Source organism: Labeo rohita, unplaced genomic scaffold, assembly GCF_022985175.1.
Source record: "Labeo rohita strain BAU-BD-2019 unplaced genomic scaffold, IGBB_LRoh.1.0 scaffold_396, whole genome shotgun sequence".
Lineage (NCBI taxonomy): Eukaryota > Metazoa > Chordata > Actinopteri > Cypriniformes > Cyprinidae > Labeo > Labeo rohita.
This window is the reverse complement of record NW_026129314.1, coordinates 12,050-39,826: the sequence shown is the minus strand read 5'-3', so window position 1 is coordinate 39,826 and position 27,777 is coordinate 12,050. Positions and strand designations below refer to the sequence as shown.

The 27,777-nt window shown below is 37.8% G+C and overlaps 2 protein-coding genes across 5 annotated transcripts in view; one reads left to right on the top strand and one right to left on the bottom strand.

Annotated features, from left to right (window-relative positions):
- LOC127160587 (butyrophilin subfamily 1 member A1-like) overlaps positions 1 to 9,912 on the bottom strand; it is a 28,140-nt gene extending 18,228 nt beyond the window's left edge. Inside the window, 3 exon segments of the mRNA XM_051103223.1 lie at positions 1,427 to 1,502; positions 1,796 to 1,969; positions 9,765 to 9,912. Coding sequence (XP_050959180.1) covers positions 1,427 to 1,502; positions 1,796 to 1,822 — 103 coding nt within the window. The 5' untranslated portion in view covers positions 1,823 to 1,969; positions 9,765 to 9,912.
- Positions 9,913 to 16,003: 6,091 nt separating this feature from the next.
- Positions 16,004 to 25,265, top strand: LOC127160588 (heat shock protein 75 kDa, mitochondrial). 4 transcript variants are annotated; one of them, XR_007826790.1, is made up of 7 exons: positions 16,004 to 16,283; positions 17,130 to 17,164; positions 21,025 to 21,107; positions 21,560 to 21,699; positions 21,817 to 21,888; positions 22,387 to 22,548; positions 23,826 to 25,265. XR_007826790.1 is itself a non-coding variant. In XM_051103224.1 (5 exons), exons 3-5 carry the CDS (start codon positions 21,842 to 21,844, stop codon positions 23,920 to 23,922), a joined length of 306 nt encoding a protein of 101 aa, XP_050959181.1. In that variant the 5' UTR covers positions 16,004 to 16,283; positions 21,560 to 21,699; positions 21,817 to 21,841; the 3' UTR covers positions 23,923 to 25,265. The 4 variants fall into 4 exon arrangements, 2 of the variants coding, with proteins under 2 accessions (XP_050959181.1, XP_050959182.1); XR_007826789.1 differs by lacking the exon at positions 17,130 to 17,164; XM_051103224.1 differs by lacking the exons at positions 17,130 to 17,164; positions 21,025 to 21,107.
- Positions 25,266 to 27,777: the final 2,512 nt, after the last annotated feature.

Below are 27,777 nucleotides of genomic sequence, written 5' to 3'. Positions count from 1 at the left end.
GTCCACAACACTGATGTTGGGTTTGACTGAACAGGGCAGAATCACATCTTCACCAGCTACAGCAAGAACAGGATCTGTAGGTCCCACTACTTCATACTGCTCTGTAAAAGAGAAAGAAAGGTCTAATTAACCTCCTTTAAGTTGAACTGTCAATCCCTTAAAAAGGGCAAGTCACAAAAGTAGTCCATAATTTGTCATAATATTTGAATATGAACAAGTGAATGAGATTTTAGGGCTTAAGTGTTCCCACGTAAAGCAGTAACTGTCCTTCTCCACACATCAGCTCTGTATCTGATCATTTGAGGTTTCAGCCACCACATTATGATGAAATGCAAAATACAATGGGACCATCATAACTGGCCCACTTTTACAGATACTCGGCCCTGCACCAACTGTGGGCCAGTGGCGTCGCTTCTCTCCTTCAAGAGGCCAAGGCTTGGCTTCATCTTTCAACTGTACAAGGGTTGGTAGTTACAGCTGGTCATCAGATGGACATCCCCCTTCCTTGGTCTTTTACCGATTTAAGCCCATGACAACTCGAGAGGGCTCGACAGCAAATCCAGCATCCTGAATCTACCCCTGCTGACCACCACCCAACTATGTCATTGTTTGTCCTTTAACAGGTTGGCTCTGCCACCGCACCTCCCACTGTATCCAGATCCAATGAGATGATGTTTCTGCCTGTTTGATGACCTTGCCTACCAGCCATTTTCTGGCCATCCCTTCAATCCCCAGCAGCTTAAGGGTTCTCCAGAGTGATTGCCTAGCAAAACCTCTGCAGCTGACCTCTACTGATAAATTCCAGGCCTTTAGACCAGAAGACAATATCCAGTCTGATGCTAGTGTGTGCTATCTCCTCTGGGAATTTGAGCCACTTCTTCAGGTCTGCCCGCATCTCCCAGTCATTTGCTGAGGCCAGGACCCCTCTACTCCTCCATACTACTGCAGTGCTCTCTCCTGTCCTGATGAACTTGATAAAGTGGTGCCCTTTGGAAAGTTGTTTAACCTTCTTCCTTGCCTGTTCCACACCATCCCCCAACTGAGACAGGATCTTACTATGGTGCCACCAGAATTTCCCATCTGCCAAACTTGATTGGCAAACACTGCATGTGTGCATTTATTAAATAGCTATTGAGAATTGGTCAATATTTCTAAATAATGACAACTGTTATTTGCAACACTGAGACTCATCTAGTAAACCTACAGTTTCCTACATGATTGCACTCCTGTTCTGCCATTTCTACAATTAGGCTAAGTTAATAAAATGTTTCAGCTCAGAAATGTCATGGCCATTTATTGTGTAGTCATGTAATAGTAACTCAACAGTGGGCTGGTTAGTATCACATACACTAAATAAACTATAGTTTAAGTGGACAGTGAATGGACATGAACACACTCCATCTCTGCATGGGTGTGAAAAAATTACCTGATCTCGAATTTGTAATTCCACTTATAATCAGCAGAGTCACACAAATGAACTTCATTGCTGGAGGACACAGATGCTAAAAAGAAAAATATAAAAACAAAACATTATAGTAAACAGACAAATGATGTGTTAACATGCGTTTTGCCTCAGAATACCTGCACATTTACACCAACCGTCTATATATCCCTTACGAAAAAGAAGTTTATTCAAGTGTGCTATTAGTATACTTCTTTTAAACTAAAAATACTTTAAGTATACTTTTATGTACTTCTCAGATATGTGCTTTATATACTTCTCAGAAATATACTTAAAAAACATTTAAGTATACTTGATTTATACTTAGAAAAAGTTTAAGTATTTGAGATATACTTGTGCTCTGAGAATCCGTGTTTTCATTGTTATGCGCTAGGGGCGCTATTTCACATCTTCCGTACAGAATTTCCAAAACACACGAGAAGAAGAATCCGCTTCCGCGTGTAATCACAATCGTCAGACATAAAACAGGATCAAAACATCTCCGGTTACTGTCGTAACCTCGGTTCCCTAAAAGATGGAAAGTGACATTGCGTCAGAAGCTGACGCATTTGGGGACTCCCTTCCTTCCTAACCTACCTGAAATCTTATTGCACAACGCCAGTGAAGTTGCAACTCTTCGCTGGCCAGTGCCAATCAAGACGGCAATTATGGGCGGGGCCTCTGCCGCTATATAATGCGCTGTCTTGGCAGCATAAACTCAGAATTTTCCGACTGAATAGACAGTACAACAGATGCGTGGAGAACACGGCAGCGTACGCAATGTCTCGTTCCCGTCTTTCAGGGAACCGAGGTTACGACAGTAACCGGAGACGTTCCATATCAAGAAGTTCACTCGACATTGCGTCAGAAGCTGACGCATTTGGGGACTGTATAGAACAATGCCGTGTGAACAGCGAAGAGAGAACACAGCCTCGGCGGAGTTAACAGCAGCTGTACTGTCACGGTTCATGGGTCTGTGTGTGGTGGTGTGTCTGTGTGTTGTTGTCACCGGTTTGACTGCTTGTTAGCGTTGCCCAGCAACCCTGGTGCTGGGAGCTAATCAGTGCAGCTGCACCTGTTGCTCATTACCACCGCTTATATCTGTCTGGCGTTTGCTGTGTTTGTTGTCAGATCGTTGTTCACTCATGTCTTGTCGTTTTGCTCTCCAGTTTCTCTTGTTCCAGGATTTGCTTCTTGTTCCGCGTGGATATTCAGCTTCTGTGGGTTTTGCCGAACCGCTTGTGGATTACACGTGCAGCGACGGATCATTTCACCCACCTGTTGCTTTCTCCGTGCTATTAGGACTGAGGCTTGCAGCTTTACTTCTTCTGACCGTTTGCCTTGCTTTATCTTTCCTGCACGATCTTTAATAAACTTTGTTACACTTGCTGTTGGATTGCGAGTCAAGTTTGTGACATGTACTATGCAGAAGACATAGCGTAATCCCCTCAACCTATCACAGCTAAAAATGTGTCGAACATTAAACCTAATAAAGCCAACAAAAAAATGTGAGCAGTAAGGCCGGGCACAATAACAGTACACTCAACGAGCGGCCGCAGCTGGCACCAGTACCAAGCACACCAGAGTAGTGTTGCTTTCGTCAACGAAAATCATGACTAAATATCGTCGTCAACGAACCTTTATCACCTGAAGAAAACGAGACGAGACGCAACGTAAATGCTGGTCATGTGACGATGACTATAATTAAATATACATTGCAATATCGTTGACGAATAAAAACGAGACTAATGGTTTACAAAATAAAAACTATGCTAAAATGTCTCTTCATTTTCGTTGATCAAAACGAGACGAAACGAAAAGGCATACCGTTATTTCGTTTTGTTTAGTATTAGTAATATAATGCATTACTAATGAAATTTGGGTAATACCTTTACTATTACTCGTTACAACAACATATTTTAACTCAAAATTAAGTGGTGAATTTACCAACATTGCAAAACAGCACCATAGAAAAAAAAATCTGCCTGTAAAATAGTCCAAATAGTCTGGTCTATTTCCTGTTGCTGGAATTCGATGGTTAAGATAACTGCCGAGGCATGTGTGAGATGGACACACTCCCGTTTTATTCATTTCATCAGAGAAATAAATAAGAATGCATAATCAGGTGTAATCTATGTGCGACACCAAACTCTTAACAAGGAGAAATTGAACGAATAACTCCTGGAAACACTTGGATTGGTTTGTGTGGCGCGGCGCTCGTCGAAAGTTCACGGAAAGAAAAACGCTGTTTCCGCTGTTCGATCGCGCCGGCGCCTTACGCACACACAGCATTGCAAACATAGTAGCCTGTTTATTATCAGAATAAAATACAGTCAACCAAACACACACTGATTAATTAAAACAGTGCGTACTGCGTAGAGTAATCCGTGTCGTTCAGCCTGAGGTCGGACTCGGGCCAAACACATATTTGCTAATGTGAGGATGTTTTTACGCGCATTAAGTACAAAGCTTGGTTTACTAATAAATAATAGTTTAGCATTCAAATAGATCGCGAATATGGACACATTTTATTGGGTTCATGCTGAATGAGAGAGGTAGGCTGCGTGAGAACAACGCGTTTGCTTTCAGTTTCGTTTTAAATTAGCCTAATTTGTCTTGGCTTGTTTAGCAACTTACATATTTTATTCTTGTTTTGTTCCGAAAACTGTTCAAAATAGTCTATAGGTTAGGTATTGTGTTTATTGTTTGTACATTACAACATTTCACTTTATTTACCGGCATTATTTATAAAGGTAATAATTTTGTGCTTATCTGTGTTTAACCTAAACCATAATGAAAATTTAGACCTACATACCGGTAGCCTATCTATCTAAATATGATTTTATAATTGTATGCTATATAGACCTACCTCATTACCCTCCACTGGATGCATAATGAGCTGCAATAAACTACATTTTGGTATTTTATAATGCCTAAACTGTGGATATTTTGGTGAAAGTAACTCAAAAACAGTGTAACGCATTACAATTCAAAGACAGTAATATTGTAATGTAACTAATTCTTTTTAAAAGACAGTAACTAGTAATATATAATTTTCATTGACTAAAACTATACTAAATGTCATCAGTTTTTGTTGACTAAAACTAGACTAAAATATCATCAGTTTTCGTCAAAACTAAAATAGTCGAAAATAGTAATGGATAATTCTGACTAAAATAAGACTAAAATGCTCAGACTTTTAGTCGACTGAAACTTGACTAGACTAAAAAGAGTATGAACATGACTAAAACTAATAAAAACTAAAATGACAGCGTCACACAAAGACTAGACTAAAACTAAAATTAAACCAGGCCGCCAAAAACAGTAAACAACAGTAATCAAGCTAGTGCACATAACGAGAGCTGAGCCAGACCGACGGCTCTGTGCCTCGTCAATTATCATACAGACAGCGGAGGTACAATAGTACTGTGTAAAACAGCTCTCTCTATCAGCAATAAGGCGAGCATCATAGATGGGGCACGGCGATGACTCCGCCCCCAAGCTTCCCGTATACGACCTAGTCGAAACCACCCGCAGAGCCAATCGACTGATAGTTACAGGTGGAATCGCTGCCTGTACTCACCGACAGGACCTGAGAGGTCGGGAAGCTTACGTTCAATTTGTAAAATCTGGCAAAGGTCTTCTGTGAAGACCATCCAGCCGCCATGCAGATATCTTTGATAGAAATCCCCTTGGCCCAGGCCCAGGAAGAGGCAATCGCCCTTGTTGAATGGCCTCTGACACCAATAGGGCATTCCATTCCCTGGCTACAGTAAGTCAAAGCAATTGCACTGACCACTCAATACGAAAGCCGCTGTTTGGAGACAGGCCGCCCTTTGAGCCCCCTCCAAAGCATACAAACAGTTGCTCAGACTGACGAAAGTGAGCCGAGTGGTCAACGTAAGCGCGTAAAGCCCGCACTGGGCACAGCGCACGATGAGGAGCGGCGTTTGATGCTTCCAGCTCCGGAGTGAAAGCAGGGAGCGTTATCACCTGCGCCCTGAACAGCGTCGACAATGATTTAGGCACATAGCCCAATCGTGGCTTGAGTGTGACGTTGCAATCACCCGGTCCAAACTGCATGCAGTCAGCATTAACGGAGAGCGCATACAAATCTCCTATGCGCTTGACCGAAGCCAGAGCGAGTAGCAGTGTTGCTTTAAATGACAGCTCTTTCAGACCAACAGACTGAAGCGGCTCGAAGGGGGAGAGTGCCAACGCCTCCAGCACCGGAGCCAGATCCCAGGGTGGCACAGTGGGAGGACGAGGAGGTCTTAGCCGTCTCGCACCTCTCAAGAATCTGGTTACCAGATCGTGCTTACCCACTGAGTGTCCATCGACCATGGTGTGAAAAGCTGAGATAGCTGCAACATAAACCTTAAGAGTGGAAGGCGTACTGCCGCCGTCCATCCACTGCTGCAAAAATTCTAGAATGTCCGACACAGGGCAATTCTCCGGGTCATGACCATTCAATCTGCACCATTTCATAAAGACCGCCCACTTGAGCGCATACAAGTGTCTTGTAGAAGGGGCTTGCGCCTCCGTGATTGTGTCCATAACGCAATGGGACAATAAGTGTGTGCTTACCGGTTCCCGCACACCAACCATATGTCGGTGGAGCACCACCATATAGCCCATGCTCCGTCCGATCGCCTGGGCCGTCTTCTTAGTGGCTTTTAAAGCGAAATCCGTCGCCGCACACAGATCTTTAAACGCCTCGGGATCAGTGGCGTTGCGAGGGGGGGGGCTTTGGGGGCTTAAGCCCCTGATGTATTGTCAAAAGCCCCTGATCTTTTGGAATATGTTGCACTTAAAATAAAATAGGTTGTATAACATTTATTTTGTTATCCAAGTACTTAAAATTCGCCTGTCCATAATGAAAAGCAGTCTGGTTGTGATAGATTACCGCTTACATCACGCGCATTCCACTTAACGCAGCTTTTGTGTCGGGTATTTAAATAGTCAGCTGTTCAGCAGTACCTGTTTCTACCGGCAGGTGAGACTGTTGTCAGACGGCAAGTGTTAAAAAAAATCCCGCCACTGCACTGTCGTCATTCATTCATTATTTTGAGGAGCAGATGAGGTAATAATACAACTGTTCCGCGAAACTGAATAGTTGATGAAGCTTAATATTTGTTTTCACAGTCTAAAATGTGTGTAGTTTTGGTGAAATAAAATAACTGTAATCAATAAATTGTGCGTCATATTAATGTAAATAACGCGCATTATTTCGAAAAAACGTAAATTGTACTAGCTTGCTAGATATGATATAGATATCTAGACATATTTATCTAGATATGATATAGTCAGTCAAGTGCGCAGATGACTTTAAATCACAACATCGCGTCTGACAGCAAACTGCACAGTCGACACAGGAATTGTTACTTGCAGAATAGAATCAGTGTCACATCATCGCTAAAGTTTGTGAACTGCATTTCTTTTTAATTCTTTCCAGTGTTTAACCATTCAGGGCTCGCGCTTTCTCCTGGAGACTGGGCGCTCATGCACACTTGAAGCGTAAACACATAACGCCACGTTCACATACCTCCGTTTGCAGTGCGTATTTTTTTTTTTCCATTTTCATGCTAACGGATTAAAGCGTTCAAGCTCAAGATGCACACGGTTGCAGTCTAATAGTGCGTTCCAGGAGTGGTGTATCTGCAGCAGTGTAGAGATCGTTTCCGCACGGAGTCTGTGCTGCACGCGCAGAATTAAAGTGACAGCACATTGTTTGCGGTAAATATAAAGAATATATATTGATGGTAATATATTGATTGATGGTAATATATTTTTTTTCTCCCCTCCACCCCTCAAATTAAAAAAAAAACTCCTCTCTCTCAAAACAAATAAACAACAAAACAAAAACATCAGGCCCTGAATAAGTGTCTAAAAATACTGATTGGAGTATCTCTATAAATAATTCTACATGATTAATAGGAGGCTTTAAAAAGATCGGTATCGGTGATCGGATCGGCAGATACAGCTTCCTGTGATCGGCGATCGGTGATCGGCCTCAAAAAAAGCCTGATCGGAGCACCTCTATTTTTTTCACATTTTGTTATGTTGTTGCCTTATGTTAAACTACTTTAAATTACTTTTTTCCCACATCAATCTACACTCCCTACTCCATAATGGCAACGCAAAAAATAGGTTTTTAACATTTGTGCAAATTTATTACAAATAAAAAACTGAAAAGATCCCGTTGCATAAGTATTCATACCCTTTTCTGGGACACTCGAAATTTATCTCAGGAGCATTCATATTGCTTCTAGATGTTACTACACTTCGAGTGGAGTTAAACTGTGGCAAATTCATTTGAATGAGTATGATTTAGAAAGGCACACAGCTCTCAGAAAAGGTATAACAGCTGAAAATGCATATCAGAGCAAAAACCAAGTCCTGAGGTCAAGATAACTGCCTGTAGAGCTCAGTGACAGACTTGCGTTAAGGCAATGATCTAGGGAAGAGTTCAGAAAAAAAGTAAAGTGGGTACTTCTTAGGGGCTAAGCCCCTTATCTCTTCTGACCCTAGCAACGCCCCTGCTCGGGATCCTCTTTACCCTCGTCTAGGGATTTCAGGAGCTGTGCCTGAAAAACTTGGAGCACTGCCATTGTGTGGAGCGCGGAGACCGCCTCCCCCGAGGCGGCGTACGCATTGTCTGCAATATGAGCAGTCAGACGGCACAGCCTCGATGGCAGCGTAGCGCCCAACTTCAATGAGGCAGACGAAGGGCAGAGATGAGCAGCGATGTACTCCTCGATGGGCGGGACGTGCGTGTAACCCCGGGCTTCCGCCCCATCAACTTTTGTAAAGATCTCTGATCCACCGGCGTGGGTGCCAGCCAGTTGGGGCACAGCCCACGCCTTAGCGACCTCGTCGTGCAGGTCGGGGAGAAAGGGGGCTCGCTTCCTCGGAGGAGCCATGAATCCAGCTTGCTTCTAGCCGGCTCGTCGGCTTTCTCCCACACCTTTCTTGGTGCGCGGTCACCCGTGTGCGGCTGTGGTCCCACCAGCGGCTCGCTGGTGGCGGTGGGACGCTGCCGGGAGAAGTCTCCAAGGGCGACGCTTCTTCTGGATTTTAGTGCCCGCACTGAGAAGTCCTCGCAATGCGGGCATTTCGATTCAGTGAGCGCTGCCTCCGCATGAGCGAGACCCAGGCATAGGATGCAGAACTGTTCAGAGCCTCGATAGGTCCGGAACAAAGAGTGCAAATTTTGGACATGCTGGAACGCCAAGAGGAAAACCCATCTTCTTGCGTCTTCTCCACAGCTGTCTTTGAGTAGGAAATTGCTTGAAAGAGGAAGATTCTGAGTTTATGCCGCCAAGACAGCGCATTATATAGCGGCAGAGGCCCCGCCCATAATCGCCGTCTTGATTGGCACTGGCCAGCGAAGAGTTGCAACTTCACTGGCGTTGTGCAATAAGATTTCAGGTAGGTTAGGAAGGAAGGGGACCCAGATGCGTCAGCTTCTGACGCAATGTGGAGTGAACCGTTCTTGATAGGGAACCATAGAATAAACTGTTTTGTTTTTTTTTTTTTTTTTTTTGTTTTTTTGTTTTTGTTTTTTGTTTTTTGTTTTTTGTTTTGATGTTTTGTATGTTCAGATATTCATATAACAAAATATATACAAATTAATACCTAAATAGGGACATAGTAATATAAAAGTATGATGTAAAGTTAACTTAAAGAAAACTTAGGAGTATACCTGCAGTATAAAACCATTAAAGTAGTAGTTTACTGAAACTGTACTTGAATGTGTACTAAAAGTATTTAAATAGTAAACTATCAGTATACCTATAAGTTCACTTTTGGTATACTTACAGTACAAACTAAAACATAGATGTAAACTAGTTGTGTAATCAAAGTTTACTTCTGTTATACTTAAAAGTATACTTTTATACACTAGAAAGTGGGCCAATTTAGTCCCAAGGAATACTGAAATAGTACATTTAAAAGTATACTACTAGTAGACTGATATTTGTATACTTACTACATAAAGTATACTTAAAAAATGTACTTGAACTTTACTTAAGTACACTTAAGTACACAAAATAAACTTGAATTATACTTCTTTTTGTTAAGGGATGGGCCAAATACAACATTTTGCATACACATCTACAATCAACAGGTTAATTAATCCAGACAAAGCAAAACACAAATGTAAAACGTGTATCTACATGTAGCTTTATTGGACTTTATCCATAACCATAAAATGTATGGTTTAGTATCACTTTATAACCTACCAAACCGGTTAAACGCATCTGATCTCAAGTCACACTCATGATAGACACATTTGTTCAGGAAAATGTGTTTCTCGACTTACCTGCGACTGATCATTGATGAGTTCACTGGAGTTTCTGAATAAATTACTGATATGATTATATGAGTATTCACTAAATGTTGATACGACCGTTCGCAAAGATCACAAGATAAATATTCCTGTCTCAGTTTTCAGTTTCGTCTGTGACTAAATCTACCTGATGACTCCGCCCTCCACAACTACTGATAATAATCTAACTGCTGAAATCATTCTCCGTTTGCAGAAGTGTGTCTTCAGGCGTTGATTGCAGGACTTTTATAGACTATAACTGGCCTTTGTGGAGCTGTGTTTTGTTTTTTTTAGAATCTATTTAAAGGTCGCTATAAATGTTTACTTTATTTTATTTATTTGTTCTTAAACAGCTATTTATGTAGCTGACAAAGCTCCACTAAGGTCACACTTACAACAGATTTATTTTTTCAGTTGAAGTATAGTTATTTGAAACAAATCAGATTTTCATTACCCGAAACTTGGCATTAATTTTTATAAACCACAGTGAGGAAGAAAAGCTATCGAATAGATCTCGTTTTGTATGTAAAACATTTTACGATGTGTTATTGAATATAAGATATAATAAACTGGAACAAATAGTCTAGTAACTCAAATTCCAATAATAAAGTGACATAGGCCCGACATGTCAGAAGCAGATCATATCAAACAAACAAATAAATAAGACACTTTTATTCTCAGGGCTTATGAAAACATTTTTAATGTATTTGTGAATATAATAAACATAATCTACATGTATGTATGTATAACATATTTTATTTAATGTAATTAAAACAAAAGACTGTACGGCATTACCATACATTATATCTTCTAAGGTGAAAGTATCAGCAGCCGTTTACTTTTCTATCACCCTATCCTGTAGTGTTGTCCAAAAACCGCTCAAGAAATTACGTGTAAAACATTTTACACAGGCATGTCTCGAACTGCACGCAGACGTCATCAGTGAGCGTTCGCAGGGTCCTTTCAGTCACTGTACACCTGTCACGCCGTAGTTTCCAGTCTTCTATAGGTCAAACTACAGCAGCAGCAGAAGCAGAAATGATCCGATCATTAAATTTACTCAGATACTCTCTGAATGTCTCTCAGAGGACTCATGTCAGGCTGTTATCATCCAGCAGAGGGGCCGGGAAAACAATAACCCCGCGACATTCACTAGAGGTAACGTTACATATTTCAGTTGTTTAATAACCTGTGGATGAACCGTTAGCTAATATGATCAGCAAATCAGAACAGTAGTGTAATCAAATTCAGTAAATAATCCAAATATTTACCTGCGTAAATATGCAGAAGTAAAGACTGTCGAGCATAGATAATAACAATTATCAAATCCAAATCCCTCTCTTGGTCAATTAAACGTCAGTGCTGTTTAATTCTGATGATTCAGACTATTTTTCTTCAGCAGTTGATAGTAATGTCAGACAGCAGCTTCATCACACCAGATCTGTCAGACTGTGGAGCTCCAGCTGTGCTGGTGTCAGTGTGTCTCATCACAGCTACAGCACACAACAGGCTGAGAACCGCGGTCAAGTGAGCCGCCATCTGGATTTGCTGCACGTCTATTAGTGGAATTACTGTACGGACACACGAAGCGGCCAAAAAAGCTGACGAACATCTATATTTCAGCGGTTAAAATTTAAATGTGCTAGAAAACAGGGAAAAAGTATTTACAACACGTATATACATTGTTTATTATAGAAGATACAATTATATTACTTTCGAATACATTATACTGTGAAGTTTTCTGAAAAAATAAAGTTTGTTAAAATACATTCTAACACTGAATGTTTGCGCCTTTTTTTCTACATGCATTATTAACATTTCTTCAGAGTTACCTTGAACATTTCAATAAATTCTTTTTCTGAACAACCATATCTCTATCTGTGTTCACGATGTTTTAGTGTAGAATTTGTACAGAAAATGAACGCCAGTCTGTCATAATGCATTTTATAGCATATACATTGTTATATTTTCTTATATATCCTTCAAAGATGTCGATGCTGATAGACTTGTGGGCAGCACGCAGACATGCACCGCCGATGCGTCCCGGGTGTCTCGGGTTCGAATCCCGACTCGGGATGTGCCCTTTTGTAAAATAATAACGATAAAAGGCAGAATATTCTTTATCATTTATCAAAAAAAAAGTCTTCATAGTTAACAGGAAAATTTCTATTCATACAAAGTCTGTGACATTGCACTGACCACTCTTTCACATTTATACATGCATTATTTAAATTCCTTCAAACCTGACAGCAAGATTTCTATTCATACTTCTTCAGAATGCCCAAGACTCTGTCTGTATCAAGTTTCACGAGATTTCAGAGAAGATTTGTACAGAATGGCAATTTTAAATGAATGGCAATTTGTCACAATGCATTATATAGCATATATATTGTTATATTCTCTGTCATATATCCTTCAAAGAGATTGATGCTGATAGCCTTGTGGGCAGCACGCCAACATACAGCGCCGATGCATCCCAGGAGTCTCGGATTCAAATCCTGACTCGGGGACCTTTCCAGATCCCACACCCATGTTGCTTCTTGTCATTTCTGATGTGTCCTTTCATAATAATAATAGTAATAGCGATAAAAGGCAAAATGTCTTTTATTATTTCTCCAAAAAAAAGTCTTTAGAGTTAACAGGAAAATTGTAGAATTTGACATAAAATGAAAAGCAAATCTTGGTAACACATTACAATATGTGTACAAAAATATGCATTAATTCATGCTTAATTAATGCACAGATAATCACAAGTTAATGTATAATTCATGATGAACTAAAGCATTTATTAATGATTCCTTCATCAGCAACAAATGAACATTCTATATGATTCATAGATTAAGTAATCATTAAATTGTTATTAGTTAAATGCGTCATAATGTGTTAATTTCCTTTATCACTTATTTTATTAACTAATGATGTAAATTCATGTTAATTACCACAGTGTTCAAAGCTATGTACTTCAACTTCCAGTTGTCTACTTTAAACACTCATTAGCTAGTGATTTGCAAATGTATCACTATATTGTGACTTTACTTGTTGAGGCACATGACTAACTAACTAACTGTAAATCCATAACCACAATGACATATTACTTAACAATTAGTTAATAGTCCTGTGCCTCAACAAGTAAAGTCAGAACATAATGATATCCTTGCAAATCATTAGTGGTAATGATCACATTAATTTACACTATTAGTTAAAATAAGTGATAAGGGAATTAATACATTATGGCACATTTAACTAATAAAAATGTATTGATTACTTAATCTATGAATCATATAGAATGTTCATTAAAATGATGATGAAAGCCTTTATTTGTCACATACACTGTTACATGCAGCGAAATTGGACCCCTCCGACCATACACAAACATCACATTTCAGGGGAAGACAGGTCAGTCGAGAGGTAGCATAGAAAATAAGAAGATAAGATACATTAGGAAAATGATATGTGAATTGGGCCAATGAAGCAATTTGACCTGTTACTGAATTGTCATATCTGTCAAGTTCATGGGTTCATAACTTCAAAATGCTATGGTGGAAATGACTGTAATTTTGTGTGGTGACAGTCAAGAGACTTGGGAATAAGCCCCCAGTGGAATTTTTATATCACACTCAAAGGAAGCTGAGCTATAGCGCCACCAATTGGGCCAATGAAGCAATTGACCTGTTATTGAATGTCATTTCTGTCAAGTTCATGGGTCCATAACTTCAAAATGCTATGGTGGAAATGACTGTAATTTTGTGTGGTGACAGTCAAGAGACTTGGGAATAAGCCCCCAGTGGAATTTTTATGTCACACTTAAAGGAAGCTGAGATATAGCGCCACCAATTGGGCCAATGAAGCAATTGACCTGTTATTGAATGTCATTTCTGTCAAGTTCATGGGTCCATAACTTCAAAATGCTATGGTGGAAATGACTGTAATTTTGTGTGGTGACAGTCAAGAGACTTGGGAATAAGCCCCCAGTGGAATTTTTATATCACACTTAAAGGAAGCTGAGATATAGCGCCACCAATTGGGCCAATGAAGCAATTGACCTGTTATTGAATGTCATTTCTGTCAAGTTCATGGGTCCATAACTTCAAAATGCTATGGTGGAAATGACTGTAATTTTGTGTGGTGACAGTCAAGAGACGTGGGAATGAGCCCCCAGTGGAATTTTTATATCACATTTAAAGGAAGCTGAGATATAGCGCCACCAATTGGGCCAATGAAGCAATTGACCTGTTACTGAATGTCATTTCTGTCAAGTTCATGGGTCCATAACTTCAACATGCTATGGTGGAAATGACTGTAATTTTGTGTGGTGACAGTCAAGAGACTTGGGAATGAGCCCCCAGTGGAATTTTTATATCACACTCAAAGGAAGCTGAGCTATAGCGCCACCAATTGGGCCAATGAAGCAATTGACCTGTTACTGAATGTCATTTCTGTCAAGTTCATGGGTCCATAACTTCAAAATGCTATGGTGGAAATGACTGTAATTTTGTGTGGTGACAGTCAAGAGACTTGGGAATAAGCCTCCAGTGGAATTTTTATATCACCCTCAAAGGAAGCTGAGATATAGCGCCACCAATTGGGCCATTAATGCAATTTGACCTGTTACTGATTGTCATATTTGTCAAACTCGTAGGTCCATAACTTCAAACTGCTACGGTAGAAATTATTGTAATTTCCTCTTCAGAATGCCCAAGACTCTGTCTGTATCAAGTTTTACGACCAGGCTGCATCCAGCTTCTTATTCGCAGCTTCTTATTGACCTATCCGTTCCACCTTAAAAACGCCACGCTTCCGCCTTCCTTAGCTTCTTATTCACGTTCGACTTAGGGACCGTCTCTTTTTCAAATACGAACAATAAACGATTCTTAAATGTAAATAACACTGAGATAAGAGGGAAAATGGGCTGTCAACATGAAATCTAATTATTTGTTATTCGAATAATTCTAACATTATTCATTAGTTATTGAACGTTTCATCCTTTGAAAGTGTAAAACGATTTTTTTTTTTTTAAATCTAGCCTCTTATGAAGACTTAATATGGCCCAGCACCTGTGAATAGATGACACCTACCCCTGCGAGGACTCCAGATACAAAATTATGGCATTTTCATTGTTTTAAAATGCAATCAAAGTTTGCTTAATGCATAAATAGAATTTGTAAATATAATAATTTTTACTAGATTCTGTAAGTACTATAATTTCTACTAGATTTCAACTGTTCTTTCTGATACCTACTCCTATAAATACTATTGTGGTTTCTGAAAAAAAAAAAGATGTGATGTGAAATGCATTATACAAATGAATGTGAATTAAACTGATTAAGCCATTGCATTGTTGGTTACTGTACACTGCACTGTATATATCTATGTACATTGTCCACATATGTTTATATATATTGTCCACATATGTTTTATATATATGTATTATATATATATATATATATATTGTCCACATATGTTTTATATATATGTAAATGTGGACTGGGCATTAATAACAGATTAGTAACAGGTCAAATTGCATTGTTGGACCAATTGGTGGCGCTATATCTCAGCTTCCTTTGAGTGTGATATAAAAAATCCACTGGGAGCTTATTCCCAAGTCTCTTGACTGTCACCACACAAAATTACAGTCATTTCCACCATAGCATTTTGAAGTTTGTGGACCCATGAACGTGACAGATATGACAATTCAGTAACAGGTCACATTGCATTTGTTAATTGTCATATTTGTCAAGTTCACAAACGCACGGGATAGCCGTGGTCTAATGGTTACGGCGTCAGGCATGTAACCGAAAGGTTGCGGTTTCGGGTCCCAGGTCCGGCAAGGTTTGAAGGTACCTCAATACCGTGTTTGTTCACTACTCACTACTGTGTGTGTGCACTTGAATGGGTTAAATGCAGTGCACAAATTCCGAGTATGGGTCTCCATACTTGGCCACACGTCACGTAGTTTCCTTTACTTTTCCATAAATGTGAAGAACTGATGAGTGCTATATAATGCTTACTGCCATTCACTTTCTGTGAAATTCTACACTAAAACATCGTGAACACAGATAGAGACATGGCTGTTCAGAAAAAGAATTTATTAAAATGTTCATGGTAACTCTAAAGAAATTTTAATAATGCATGTAGAAAAAAAGTAGCAAATACTAAGTGTTAGAATGTACACAGACTTTTTATTTATTTTTCCAGAAAACTCCACAGTATAATTTATTGGAATGTAATATAACTGTATCTTCTATAATGTACAATATAAATACGTTTTGTAAATACTTTTCTCCTATTTCCGAGCACATTTAATTTTTAACCGCTGAAATATAGTTGTTCGTCAGCCTTTTTGGGCACTTCGTGTCTCCGTACCGTAATTCCACTAATAGACGTGCAGCAAACTCCAGATGGGGGCTCACTTGACCGGGTGTTCGCAGATGGCGGCTTACTTGACCGCGGTGACTGACAGCACAGAGGAGGAGACGCTCCACAGCATCATCAGTGACACTGAGAACATTCAAGGTACAGAAAGATTCAGTAACTTAACCATATAAAGTCTACTGTATCATACTTGTTTTGTGAATTTCCAAGGCTGATCTAAATGATCAACATGCTCAATACTTTGCTGAAAATCCTGTTGTTCACAGTCTACTACATGTCTTCTGTTAGGGCTGCAACGATTAATCGAACAATGTCGTGAGGCGCGTTTAGTCAATGAAGCCGGTACTTTGATTGGTAGTAAAGCTCCATCACGTGCGTTCAGTACACAGAGCAAGTAATACACAGAGCCGTAAAGCACTGACAAGCTACGCCAAAATCGCGCTCAAAATCGAATTCACTAAACGCGCCTCACAACATCGTTCGATTAATCGTTGCAGCCCTACCTTCTGTTGTCTGATTGATAGTTTTTAGTATTTTAGTAAGTTAAAGACCTTTTAGTATCTTTCTAAAAATGTCCCCCTTCAGGTCGTGGTTCACATGTATTTTTGCTGGGGAATTTTTTTCACTTTTTACTTTTATAAAACATACATAAGAATAATTTTTATATTGTTAGTAATATTTTAGGATAGGGCTGGGTGATATGGGCAAAAAAATTATCACGATAATGTTTTTTTCATATCAGTCGATATTGATAATTATCACGATAAATGTCAAATCTTTATTTCTTTCAAGTTTAAAGTCAAATTTTTGCTCCAGAGTGAAAGCTGTAGAAACCAGACCATTATTTTCCTTAACAAAATAAATATCTAAACAGAAAAAAATAATTTCTGCATGTTCTAATGAGTTATATTGTTTCAAATCAAGAAACAGGTTTGGGTTGTCTGATAATGATAATGCTAATAATAATATCACTTTTTTGTCTCTTAGAAATGCACATTTGAAGGTAGCTTGAGGATGCAGAGGTAAATTTTTGTTCATTATCAATCAGTAACATCTGTAAAAATGTATCTGACCCAGTTTTTCTTTTTTTTCTTTTTTTTTAATTAAGCATTGGTCTCCCATAGTAGCAAGCACACAGTTTAAACCACACATAATATTACCTCAATACCATGGTAAAAATATAACTACATGGTTTTATAGGTAGCCTATTTGTATGAAAAATGGTAGTCTAAAAACATTCAGTATAAATGCACACATGCTATAGCTTAATCATAAATACTTACATTAATATATATATATATATAGTTATATACCATATAATGGGGAAATATTTTCGATTTGAATCCCATTTCCTGCATTTACATATGTTACAAACTCAACTGACTGGCGTCTCTCCTGTATGATTTCACGCGAGTCTCTTAAGCCCTTAGAACTGTACATGAATTATATGCTTTTAGAACGTTTGACCTCCTAGCTGATGATCTAGGTATGTTATGTAGCCTAATTTACGCACATTGGGGAATATGGAGATAAAATAATGCCATAAAGATTTGCATGTGAAGAGTACGTGTTGTGCAAGTGTACATAAGACTGTAAGCCTAAATTAAATTTGCATGCGCAAGAGAAGCTTTGTAAAAGGGTAAATCGCGTTTCAAGCGTAAGAAAAAAAGATTTGCAGCATTTTACTGTTACTCGTAAGTGTAAGTCATGTGTTGTGAAACTGCAGCTTTATGACTTCCATTTCTCCGCGCTTACACTTTTGGCACGTTCTTTTCGCTAAAATACGGTCAAAAGCACTGTCTGTGAACAGTGATTTGCACACGAAAACAACAGTTTGCAAAACAGATTGACTGCGTAGGACCAATATGTATGTGAAAAAACAGACTGTTGCAAATGTCTAAATGACTTGTGTATGTAGGACACAAAGTTGCCGAAATAATCCGATACGTACAGCTCCATCTTTCTTTTTTTCTGCGCTTACACTTTTGGCACGATTCTCTCACTCACTGAGTTTTGCAAGCGTGAGGGGGAGGGCGGGGCCACCACTTTCTGTAGCCAATCAAATCAGACTCTCGCGGACTCCATTTACGCTTATCTGATTGGTTCAATAAACACATCACACGCCAAAACATTTATCTTCATTTAGTTTTCGCTGTCGCTCGCTTCCGGTGGAATGGTACTTTTAATGAACATGTACATTAAAATAAATAAATAAACAACAACTTAATTAAAACATGATACTTTATAAGTTGTGTACCATTAGACTAGACTATGTGTTCATCCTGAATTGTTAGCTGGTGTTAACATTATTGGATTGGTTTGGCTTTACATTGAAATGCATATATCATTTCAATAGCCTAATATATAGCTGATGTTAAACATTACGTGACAATCCTCAACAATAGTATCAGAGTGCTATACTTTTGATAAAACCTTTTTACTATAACAATAAAGCTACATAAATCTGAATTTGACGATTTTCCAGACCATGTCTCTGTTTATTGTATTTAACACTCAATTGTAAAAACAATTGTAAAATCCCCTTAAATTATAACATGTTAAAGTGAAAAAAATATGTTATATTCACAATATTGAACCAAATTTTAGTTAAAAAATTTGAGTCGTCCCTGATCAGTAGACAGGTGAAATTATGCATGTTATTATAAATGACAAATTATGCTGCTAGTACAGATACTAGGCCATGTTTAACACTAGCACCGCCAGGGGTCGCTGTTTACCTAAAAACCTCCAGCGGGTAAATTCTACCCAAGCACGACTACCGTTTTTATAGGCCTAAAGAACATTTTATTTCAGTGTATTATGCCACTGTTTTCATAAAGAAACATCTAAATATGAGATCACAGTCAGATGAGCCGTCAGATGCTGACTAATGGCATTTAGTGCTTCTATGCTCTTCAGCATCCATAAATCACCTTCTTTTACTAATTTTGACTTTATTTTTGAATCTCAACTGCTAATTCAGTGAGTAAAAGGCGCTGCCTAGCAATCTAGTTACAATTAATACATAAGTAGCAAGATAATGACAGCACGAAAATATAGGCACAATATAAATGCCACGTTTTTGATCTTTTTCTTTTCTAAACCATTTTTAGAGGATTGTAAATTACACCATTTTAGTAAAAGTCAGTGACTGGGAGACTTTAATGTTTTATTCAAAGTCTGTTATGTAGGCTACATTTAAAAAACAGCCTCGGGTAAAATATACCCCGTGGCAGTTTTAGTATTAGGTATCATCAAAATTACAATATTACAGTAAACTATCATATATTGCCTGTTGAGGACGATGACGACACAGCTCGAATTTCAGAATGAACACACAGCCTGGTACACAACTTATATCGTGTTTTTATTTTATTTTATTTTTAATGTATGTCTACATTAAAAGTAGCATTCCACTGGAAGCGAGCGACAGCGAAAACTAAATGAAGATAAATGTTTTGGCGTGTGATGTGTTTATTGAACCAATCAGATAAGCGTAAATGGAGTCCGCGAGAGTCTGATTTGATTGGCTACAGAAAGTGGTGGCCCCGCCCTCCCCCTCACGCTTGCAAAACTCAGTGAGTGAGAGAATCGTGCCAAAAGTGTAAGCGCAGAAAGAAGAAAGATGGAGCTGTACGTATCGGATTATTTCGGCAACTTTGTGTCCTACATACACAACAAGTCATTTAGACATTTGCAACAGTCTGTTTTTTCACATACATATTGGTCCTACGCAGTCAATCTGTTTTGCAAACTGTTGTTTTCGTGTGCAAATCACTGTTCACAGACTTGCAGTGCTTTTGACCGTATTTTAGCGAAAAGAACGTGCCAAAAGTGTAAGCGCGGAGAAATGGAAGTCGGAAGAATGCAGATCGTATTTATTTTGCGAAAGCATAAAGCTGCAGTTTCACAACACATGACTTACACTTACGAGTAACAGTAAAATGCTGCAAATCTTTTTTTCTTACGCTTGAAACGCGATTTACCCTTTTACAAAGCTTCTCTTGCGCATGCAAATTTAATTTACGCTTACAGTCTTATGTACACTTGCACAACACGTACTCTTCACATGCAAATCTTTATGGCATTATTTTATCTCCATAGGGGAACCGCTCTCTAAACGCAGGGTATTAAAATAGCTTTTAAATGCGCGTGCGCGTTTTACTTTTGGTTTCGTTAGCAGCGCAGCAGTTTGAACTTTGGTCCGAGCGGATAAACGGTCCGTGTGGCTCGATTCAAATGAGTCGCGCTGTTTCGTTCCGCTTTTGGCACATAAAAATTATATCGAACATTTATCGAACTCTTCATATCGTTTTATCGAGGAAAATTATATCGTGATAATTATCGTTATCGAATTATCGCCCAGCCCTATTTTAGGATGAACACTTACTGGACTGATATTTTTTAATTATTTTTTTTAAATCATGTTAAAAAAGTGAGTGTCATGTATGTTGATCACATCAGGCTTTTAATGAATGTTTATTTGACATTCTCTCAATCATTGTATTGTGTTGCATAATATGTCTTAAAACTACAAAGCTTATCAGAATTAATTAACATGTAAATATCAGCATCTGCACTAAATTGCATATTTTTGCTCAGTTTGAGCCTCTGAATAAATCTGATGTTTTTTTTCCTGCTTGAGTGTGAGTTTAATATTCTCACTATATCAAACTATATGAGCCATAAAAGCCTGATGAGGCCATCTTTTCATTCAAATATGATACACAACATACAACACGTATACTGTCTTTTTTTTTACATATATTTTTTCTAAGGGCTCAGACTGTTCAATTTAAATCTTTACAGTGTCAAAATACAGTATATGCTAGCATATGGACATTGTGAGGATGTTAAAACTGTTGTTTCTTTGTTCAATAAGGATCCTACTCCAAACACGAGTTCCAGGCAGAGACAAAGAAACTGCTGGATATTATGGCCTGATCACTGTATTATGAGAAAGAGGTGATAAATTAACAAAAAAACATGTAATACTGTGAATTTTGATCCACTTTTGAGGCACTGAAAACTGTATGATCCTACAGGACTCAATCTAGTGCTTAACCAACACATCTTTCAAGCTGATCATTTGATTTCATTCATGTGGTCATCATTACAGTTTTTTTTATGTATGTATATTTATTTTATCCAAAACTAATCAAATAATTAAATATTTAATTGGATTCATATAGCTAAATATTGTAATTTGTGACTTCTTAGAAAAGATTTTACACTAATAAATATAACATTTAATTTCAAGAATTTGATTTAAAAAAAAAAAAAAACACTCTAGAAAAATTCCGTAAAATATAATAATAATAACCATCTATCAATGGAAGAAAAATCATATAAAAACATGAATCAAACTGCAACTCCATCTAATGGACTGCTTTTCTGACACATACCTGCTGTGTTAGGTGTTCATCAGAGAGCTCATCTCAAACGGCAGTGATGCGCTGGAGAAACTGCGTCACAAGATGATCACAGCAGGAGGAGATACAGCACCCATGGAGATCCACCTCAGACAGATGCTGCCAAATTCACCTTTACCATCCAGGTATCTTCAACCCATAAAACTCCTCCTTCATGGCTCTGTGAGGAGCTCAAGATCAGATTAAAGAGCTGTTGCTGCTGTTTAATCTATTGGTCAAAATGTTTATGCTCTGATTTGTAGGACACAGGAGTTGGGATGAACAAGGATGAACTGGTTGCTAATCTGGGCACCATCACTCGATCTGGATCAAAGGTGCATCTTATTGAACTCTTCTAGATTTAGTTATGCCTCATTAATTTAGAATTTTACTTTGAATTGGAATATTATATATATCAATTGCAAATAAAGCACAGTTTCTATCCCACTTGTTTAAGATCTGAACATTGGGAAACTGGCACAAAATGTGATCAAAAAGCATGGAAGTTGCTGCAACCAGGGAAGCCTGCGGCTATTTTTTTTCTAAATAATAAATTACTTGCACCATAAAGTGTGGAGACAATACTCCATATATAATAAAAATAACAATTCAGATGGTGTGTAATGAAATTGGTCCAGCATATCAACGTTTTAGTTGCAATTTATTTTTTATGGGCATGTCTTCCTATCAGATTAAAAAATATCAGCTGCAAATGAGTGCATGTGTTTTTAATGCACTTTTCTACAATTTTATGCAATATCTCAAAAATCATAGCTATTGTATCAATGGTGTTTGGACATTATTTCACTGAGCTCACATTCTTTCTCCATCAGGTTTTTCTGGATGCTCTTCAGAATCAAGTGGAGGTCCAGCAGCTCCATCATCGGTCAGTTCGGTGTGGGCTTTTACTCCGCCTTCATGGTGGCTGATAAAGTGGACGTTTATTCTCAGTCAGCAGAACCAGGTGTTGCTGGATACAAGTGGTCCTCAGATGGGTGAGAAAAATGAGAAGAGAAATTCAAGTTTTTGGACAAAAGTAGGGTTGTGTATCAAAAATCGATTCTGATTCCAGAATCGGATACTTAAGGTCAGGAATCGGATACTTAAAATTGTGAAACTTGTGAAATTAAAATTTTGATTCCGCCTATCGATTCCTGTTCTTTTATTTTTTTTTTCATCTGTGAGGACCCAACCTAGCGATCTGCCAGGACCTTGCTTGCTAATCTAAGGGCATAGTGCTCCAAAATATGGCTACACTTGCAATCAGAAGTAGAAAAAGCAAAGTAGCCTATAATATTTGTGATAAGCTAAACATGTTGCAATAGAGGTGTCACCACCAATATGACAAAGCATTTTAACTTAATAGATCATTAAAGATCACAAACATGATTCAAATATCAACGTGATTCTGTGCCTAAATTACAAAGACTCATCTGTTTGATTCCTTCTGTGTAACAAACATTCAAATAATCACAGAGGTACTGGGATAAAAGTTCATAGTCCGGATATAAACTCTGATATGTATGGTAGAGATCAAAAAAGAGTAAATCATCTTTTTTAAAAGTTAATTCAAGATTCCAAATAATGTTAAAGATTTATCGATTACGTTGTTATGCCAGTAGTTGGTGAAAGGGGGCTGTTAATAATGTATTTGTCTTTGATCATTCATTCAAAAACACTGGTTCATCCAGTAACGAACCAAGTAAATCTTGAGTGAATCACTGAATCATCAAATTAGGCTTACATGTGATTTTGTTTAGTTGTCTAATGTTTTTTTCTTCAGAATCGTCAGAGAACCGTAACTTCCATTTAAAACAACAGCAACCGATTTATCCAGAATCACACAGCTCTATTTTGCAAACAGCTCTTAAGTGAATCTTGTTTTTATGTAGCCAGTTGATTTTTGTTCATGGTATTCAGCTTCAACTAAATGTTTAGCAAAAAAAGAAACAGAATAAATATACTTGATATCTTTTATTCACTTTGGAATCAAATCTTGGAATCGAAAAGAATCTGAATCGATAAGCAGAATCGGAATCGGAATTGATAATATTCTAACGGTACCCAACCCTAGACAAAAGTAATGTGCCTTTCTATTAAAGCTCCTCAAATATGACAGAAATCATAATTACACTTATTTTGGTCAACATCGTTACGATTATTTAATACTAAAAATAACTGGAGATTTCAGCCTGTTTTTAGATATCTAAATAAACACTTGAATGAAATCAATCACAAATTCATGTTTGACTTACTTTTTGTGTGTCTGCAGCTCTGAAGTGTTTGAGATCGCAGAAGCTTCAGGTGTGCGTCAGGGAACCAAGATTGTGCTGAACCCCTATGACTTACATTATTTACCCTTTCCATAAATGTATTAAATAGGGCTACACAATTAATCAAAATTAAACTGCAATTGCGATTAGGCAAAAGCTGTGTTTTTGTTTTGTTTTTTGTTTTGTTTTTTGTTTTTACCACTTGCTCAGCTTATCAATGGTGCATGGTTCTGTGATCAATATTAACTACTGCTCCATCCAAAGGCTAACATCCACTGATGTTATTTCATCAACACTTTGTGGCCTATGTATACTAGCTTGATTGATTTACGTTAGTTACACACATTTATGTGTAATGTTAACTTAATGTTACATGAGCCTAAGCTCTTTTCAATAAAATCCATCTAAAAGTTAATATCAGATCATTTTAGAATTCAGTATAGGATGTACCGAATATTCTTCAGTTTTATGCAAAACAGAAATACGACAAAAAGAATATCAAATCTGTCATATGGCCAAATAAATGCCAAAAAAAAAGGAATTTTGCATAGTTGTATATCTTACAATGTAACACAATGTAACCTTGCTCTCAGTTGAAATGTGTCCCCACATTAAGTACTTGAATTTGAGATGTTGGTCTTGGAATTTTTTCAAACGCCCTTAAAATTGAGGTTAACCAAGGTGTGAGACCTGATGTTTTTTACTGAATGCTCTTCAATCAAAATTCAAATTCAATTCAAAGATGCCATTTGAAACTAAACACAGACGTTTAAACCAACATACTATGGATAAAAACTGCTATGATTACTCTAATTTTAAAACACATATTTAATTTAAACAATATTTAAACCTATTAACATTTTTACATAACATTTATCTCACTCGCAATTCTGACTTTTTTTTTTCTTACTTGCCGGCAACCTGCCAAAATAAAAGCTTGCTAATTTTAGGTGTGAAAATGATAAAAAATTAATATAAAAAAGTTAAAATTCTAATTTTATTTTTAAGTGTACTATAAAATAACCTTATTTTTATTTAATACTCCCTTTTATTTTAGAATATTATAGCATTACTACACTTTATTATTTTTTTTATTATTTTATTGAAAAATTATATTATTATCACTATTTTATATATATATAATATATATATATATATATATTTTTTTTTTTTTGTTAGAATAAATGGGTCACACTATGTGCAGTGTGAGGACCAAACCAAATCTCCAGGTACTCTTATAAGAACCATGCTAAAAAACTTAGGTGCACCACTGTTTCTATGCCATTTTGTTTTGTATTTCTTATTTTCTCCTGGTTATGTTAGTTTACAGAGTTAGTTTAATCAGCTGTATTATTTTTATTTTTATTTTTATTTTTTTGTAGCTTAACTAATTGATTATAAAACAGGAAGTTTTGTTGTTGTGGCTTTTCCCCCTTTTGAAGTTGATACCGTTTTTTTTATTTTTTTTGTTTTAATTTCTATAAATAAAAACTTCTCTTTTGCTGTATTGACGTGGTTGTTTGGGTTATTGTAGCCTTTCTGGGCCTGGAGACGGCTTTTTTCTCTGCCGTCGCACATTCGCCAACCATCAACCATTTATTTCTGTTACGGTCTCCCCTAGACTAATTTAGATTGTAACATTATTATAATTTTCATTATTATAAAGTATATTTTTAATGCAATGCTAATCAACATAGCCTTTATCACTGCAAAGAATAATATAAATTTCTTTACGACTGAAGAAAGAAAGACATGAACATCTTGGATGACAAGGGGATGAGTAAATTATCTGTAATTTTTTTTTTTTTTTTTTTTTTACATTTTATTTTATTTATTAATAATTTCTAATTCCACATGATCCGTACAGCACATTTCACACACCAGTTGTTTTTCAGCAACGTAACATCCAACACACGTCTTTTTTTGTGCAGAAGATATAATTAACTTTTTTTTGAGCATTTACAAACTGTGCCAGCTGCTTTGGAATATTGTAAGAAAATGAGACAAGACACAGGATCTGTCCTGCTCATGTCCCACAGCCTTATGTTTGTGGTAGGGATGCAACAATACAGTTCGTCGACGGTTCAACACGTACCTTGGTTTTTAACCATGGTTTTCGGTTGGGTTCTGATATCTTGCCACTTCAGTGTGTTTTTTGTTTGTTCTTTTTTTGCAACAAATTACAAATTATTTTTTAGATTTTTAGGCAAAATAGAATGGGTTTCATTCATACTGGACGCCAGAGGGTGCCCTCCTGCAAAAAAAAAAAAAAAAAAAAAAACATGGGTCAAAGAAGCAGCACTGGTGACCAGTGTTGCCAGATTGGGCGGGTTTTGGTTATGTTGGTCTGGGAAAATTGGCATTGGGCGGGTCTATAAAATTTGGGCTGCTTTTTAAAATATTTAGCGGGTTTTACTGTCATTATTATTATTAGCATTTTTAAAAATATATATTAAAAATATACTAAGAATATATATAAAAAAAATCATGGTGATTTATATGGAGAAACATAAAAAAATGTACGTGTCACTTAGCTGTCCAGTCAGCCATCACAATTAGTTAATTCAGAGAATCTGTCAAATATGACATGACATCATCAATCAGTGACAGTCATTGGTTAACCAAACATCACAGTGAAATTGTATTGGTCACTTGTTACAAGCGCCAAAACAACTTTAAAAAGTTCAACCAAGTCACAGAGAGGTGACTGGGCCTTCTCTCTTAAACTTGTATTTACCTAGAGATAGCATCATGCCGAAGTGGGGAAAATACAAAAAACTTTACAGAAAGGAATGGGAGACTTATCCAGAACTAAAATGCTGGATTGCCCCTGTGCCAGAGGATGACTCCAAAGCTTGTTGCAAGTATTGTAACACAGAAATTCAAGCGCAACTTAATGATTTGAAGGAACATGGCGCCACAAAAAAAAAACACAAGTCTCATTGTGTGCCAAGTGTTAAGTCTTTTGCTGTACCAACGGGGTCTGCTGCTGGTCAAAAGACAATACAAGATGACCAAAAACGTCGTGAACTAAGGATGGCGACGTATGTGGCTTGTCACACATCCATCAATGCACCGTAAGTTTGTCAGCACATATCTCGGACTTGTGGAGCTCTTGGACTGTAACACAAATGGATTATCAGATGCAGTTGTTGCTTTTCTAAGAGAGTATGGCCTGGATATCAAAAACTTGGTGGGGATCGCGACAGATGGAGCGAATGTTATGGTAGGAAAAAATCACTCTGTTTTTACGCTCCTCAAGGAATTACAGCCAAGTCTACAGCTTATCCGCTGCGTATGCCATTCTTTAGATATTGTTGCTAACAAAGCTATGCAACTTCTCCCAAGCAATCTGGAGTACATGATACGAGAAACCTATAACTGGTTTGCTCACTCAGCAAAGTGTCAGGGTGATTATAAGGCTGTTTACAAAACCCTAAATGACGGCAGCTGCCCGTTAAAGTTTATGTCCCCCAGCTCCACTCGCTGGTTAGTGAATTGCTCCCCGGGCGAGACTTCCTCCCGGGAAATCGTGACAGTCCACCACATGAATAGGTAATTTAATCGCATTTAAGTAAATGCAAACACCCGGTAACGACAGTGATGGGGTCAGAACAGTGGCGGGGGCTTCCTTTGAAATTTGATGATTGCGCCTAAATGCGCCCGCGCCCGCTCCGTCCACTCCTCCACACAGATGCTGCCTGTTCATTCGCGAGGGCATGTCAGGGGAGGGTGATGCAGAGAAAACCCGACCGATTTAATCAGCAACTACGGGGGAATCACGTCCAGACGTCAGTAAGTTATTAGGTGTGTTCGAGCTCATGCTGCGCTGCGCAGACCCATCGGCGAGATTAGCCGAAAGCAGTCGGGGAGGAGCTGAAAACGGAGTAACGTTTGCCTACTTTATTGCAGATGAACTGGAAGCTATAGAAATACCTTTTTTGTTGGAAG

Excerpts from the sequence above, each read along its gene's own strand:
- LOC127160588 (XM_051103224.1), top strand. The coding sequence starts at position 21,842 with ATGAACTGGTTGCTAATCTGGGCACCATCACTCGATCTGGATCAAAG. Across the intron at positions 21,889-22,386 it reads TCACTCGATCTGGATCAAAG|GTTTTTCTGGATGCTCTTCA; the intron begins GTGCATCTTATT and ends TTTCTCCATCAG. Across the intron at positions 22,549-23,825 it reads TACAAGTGGTCCTCAGATGG|CTCTGAAGTGTTTGAGATCG; the intron begins GTGAGAAAAATG and ends GTGTGTCTGCAG.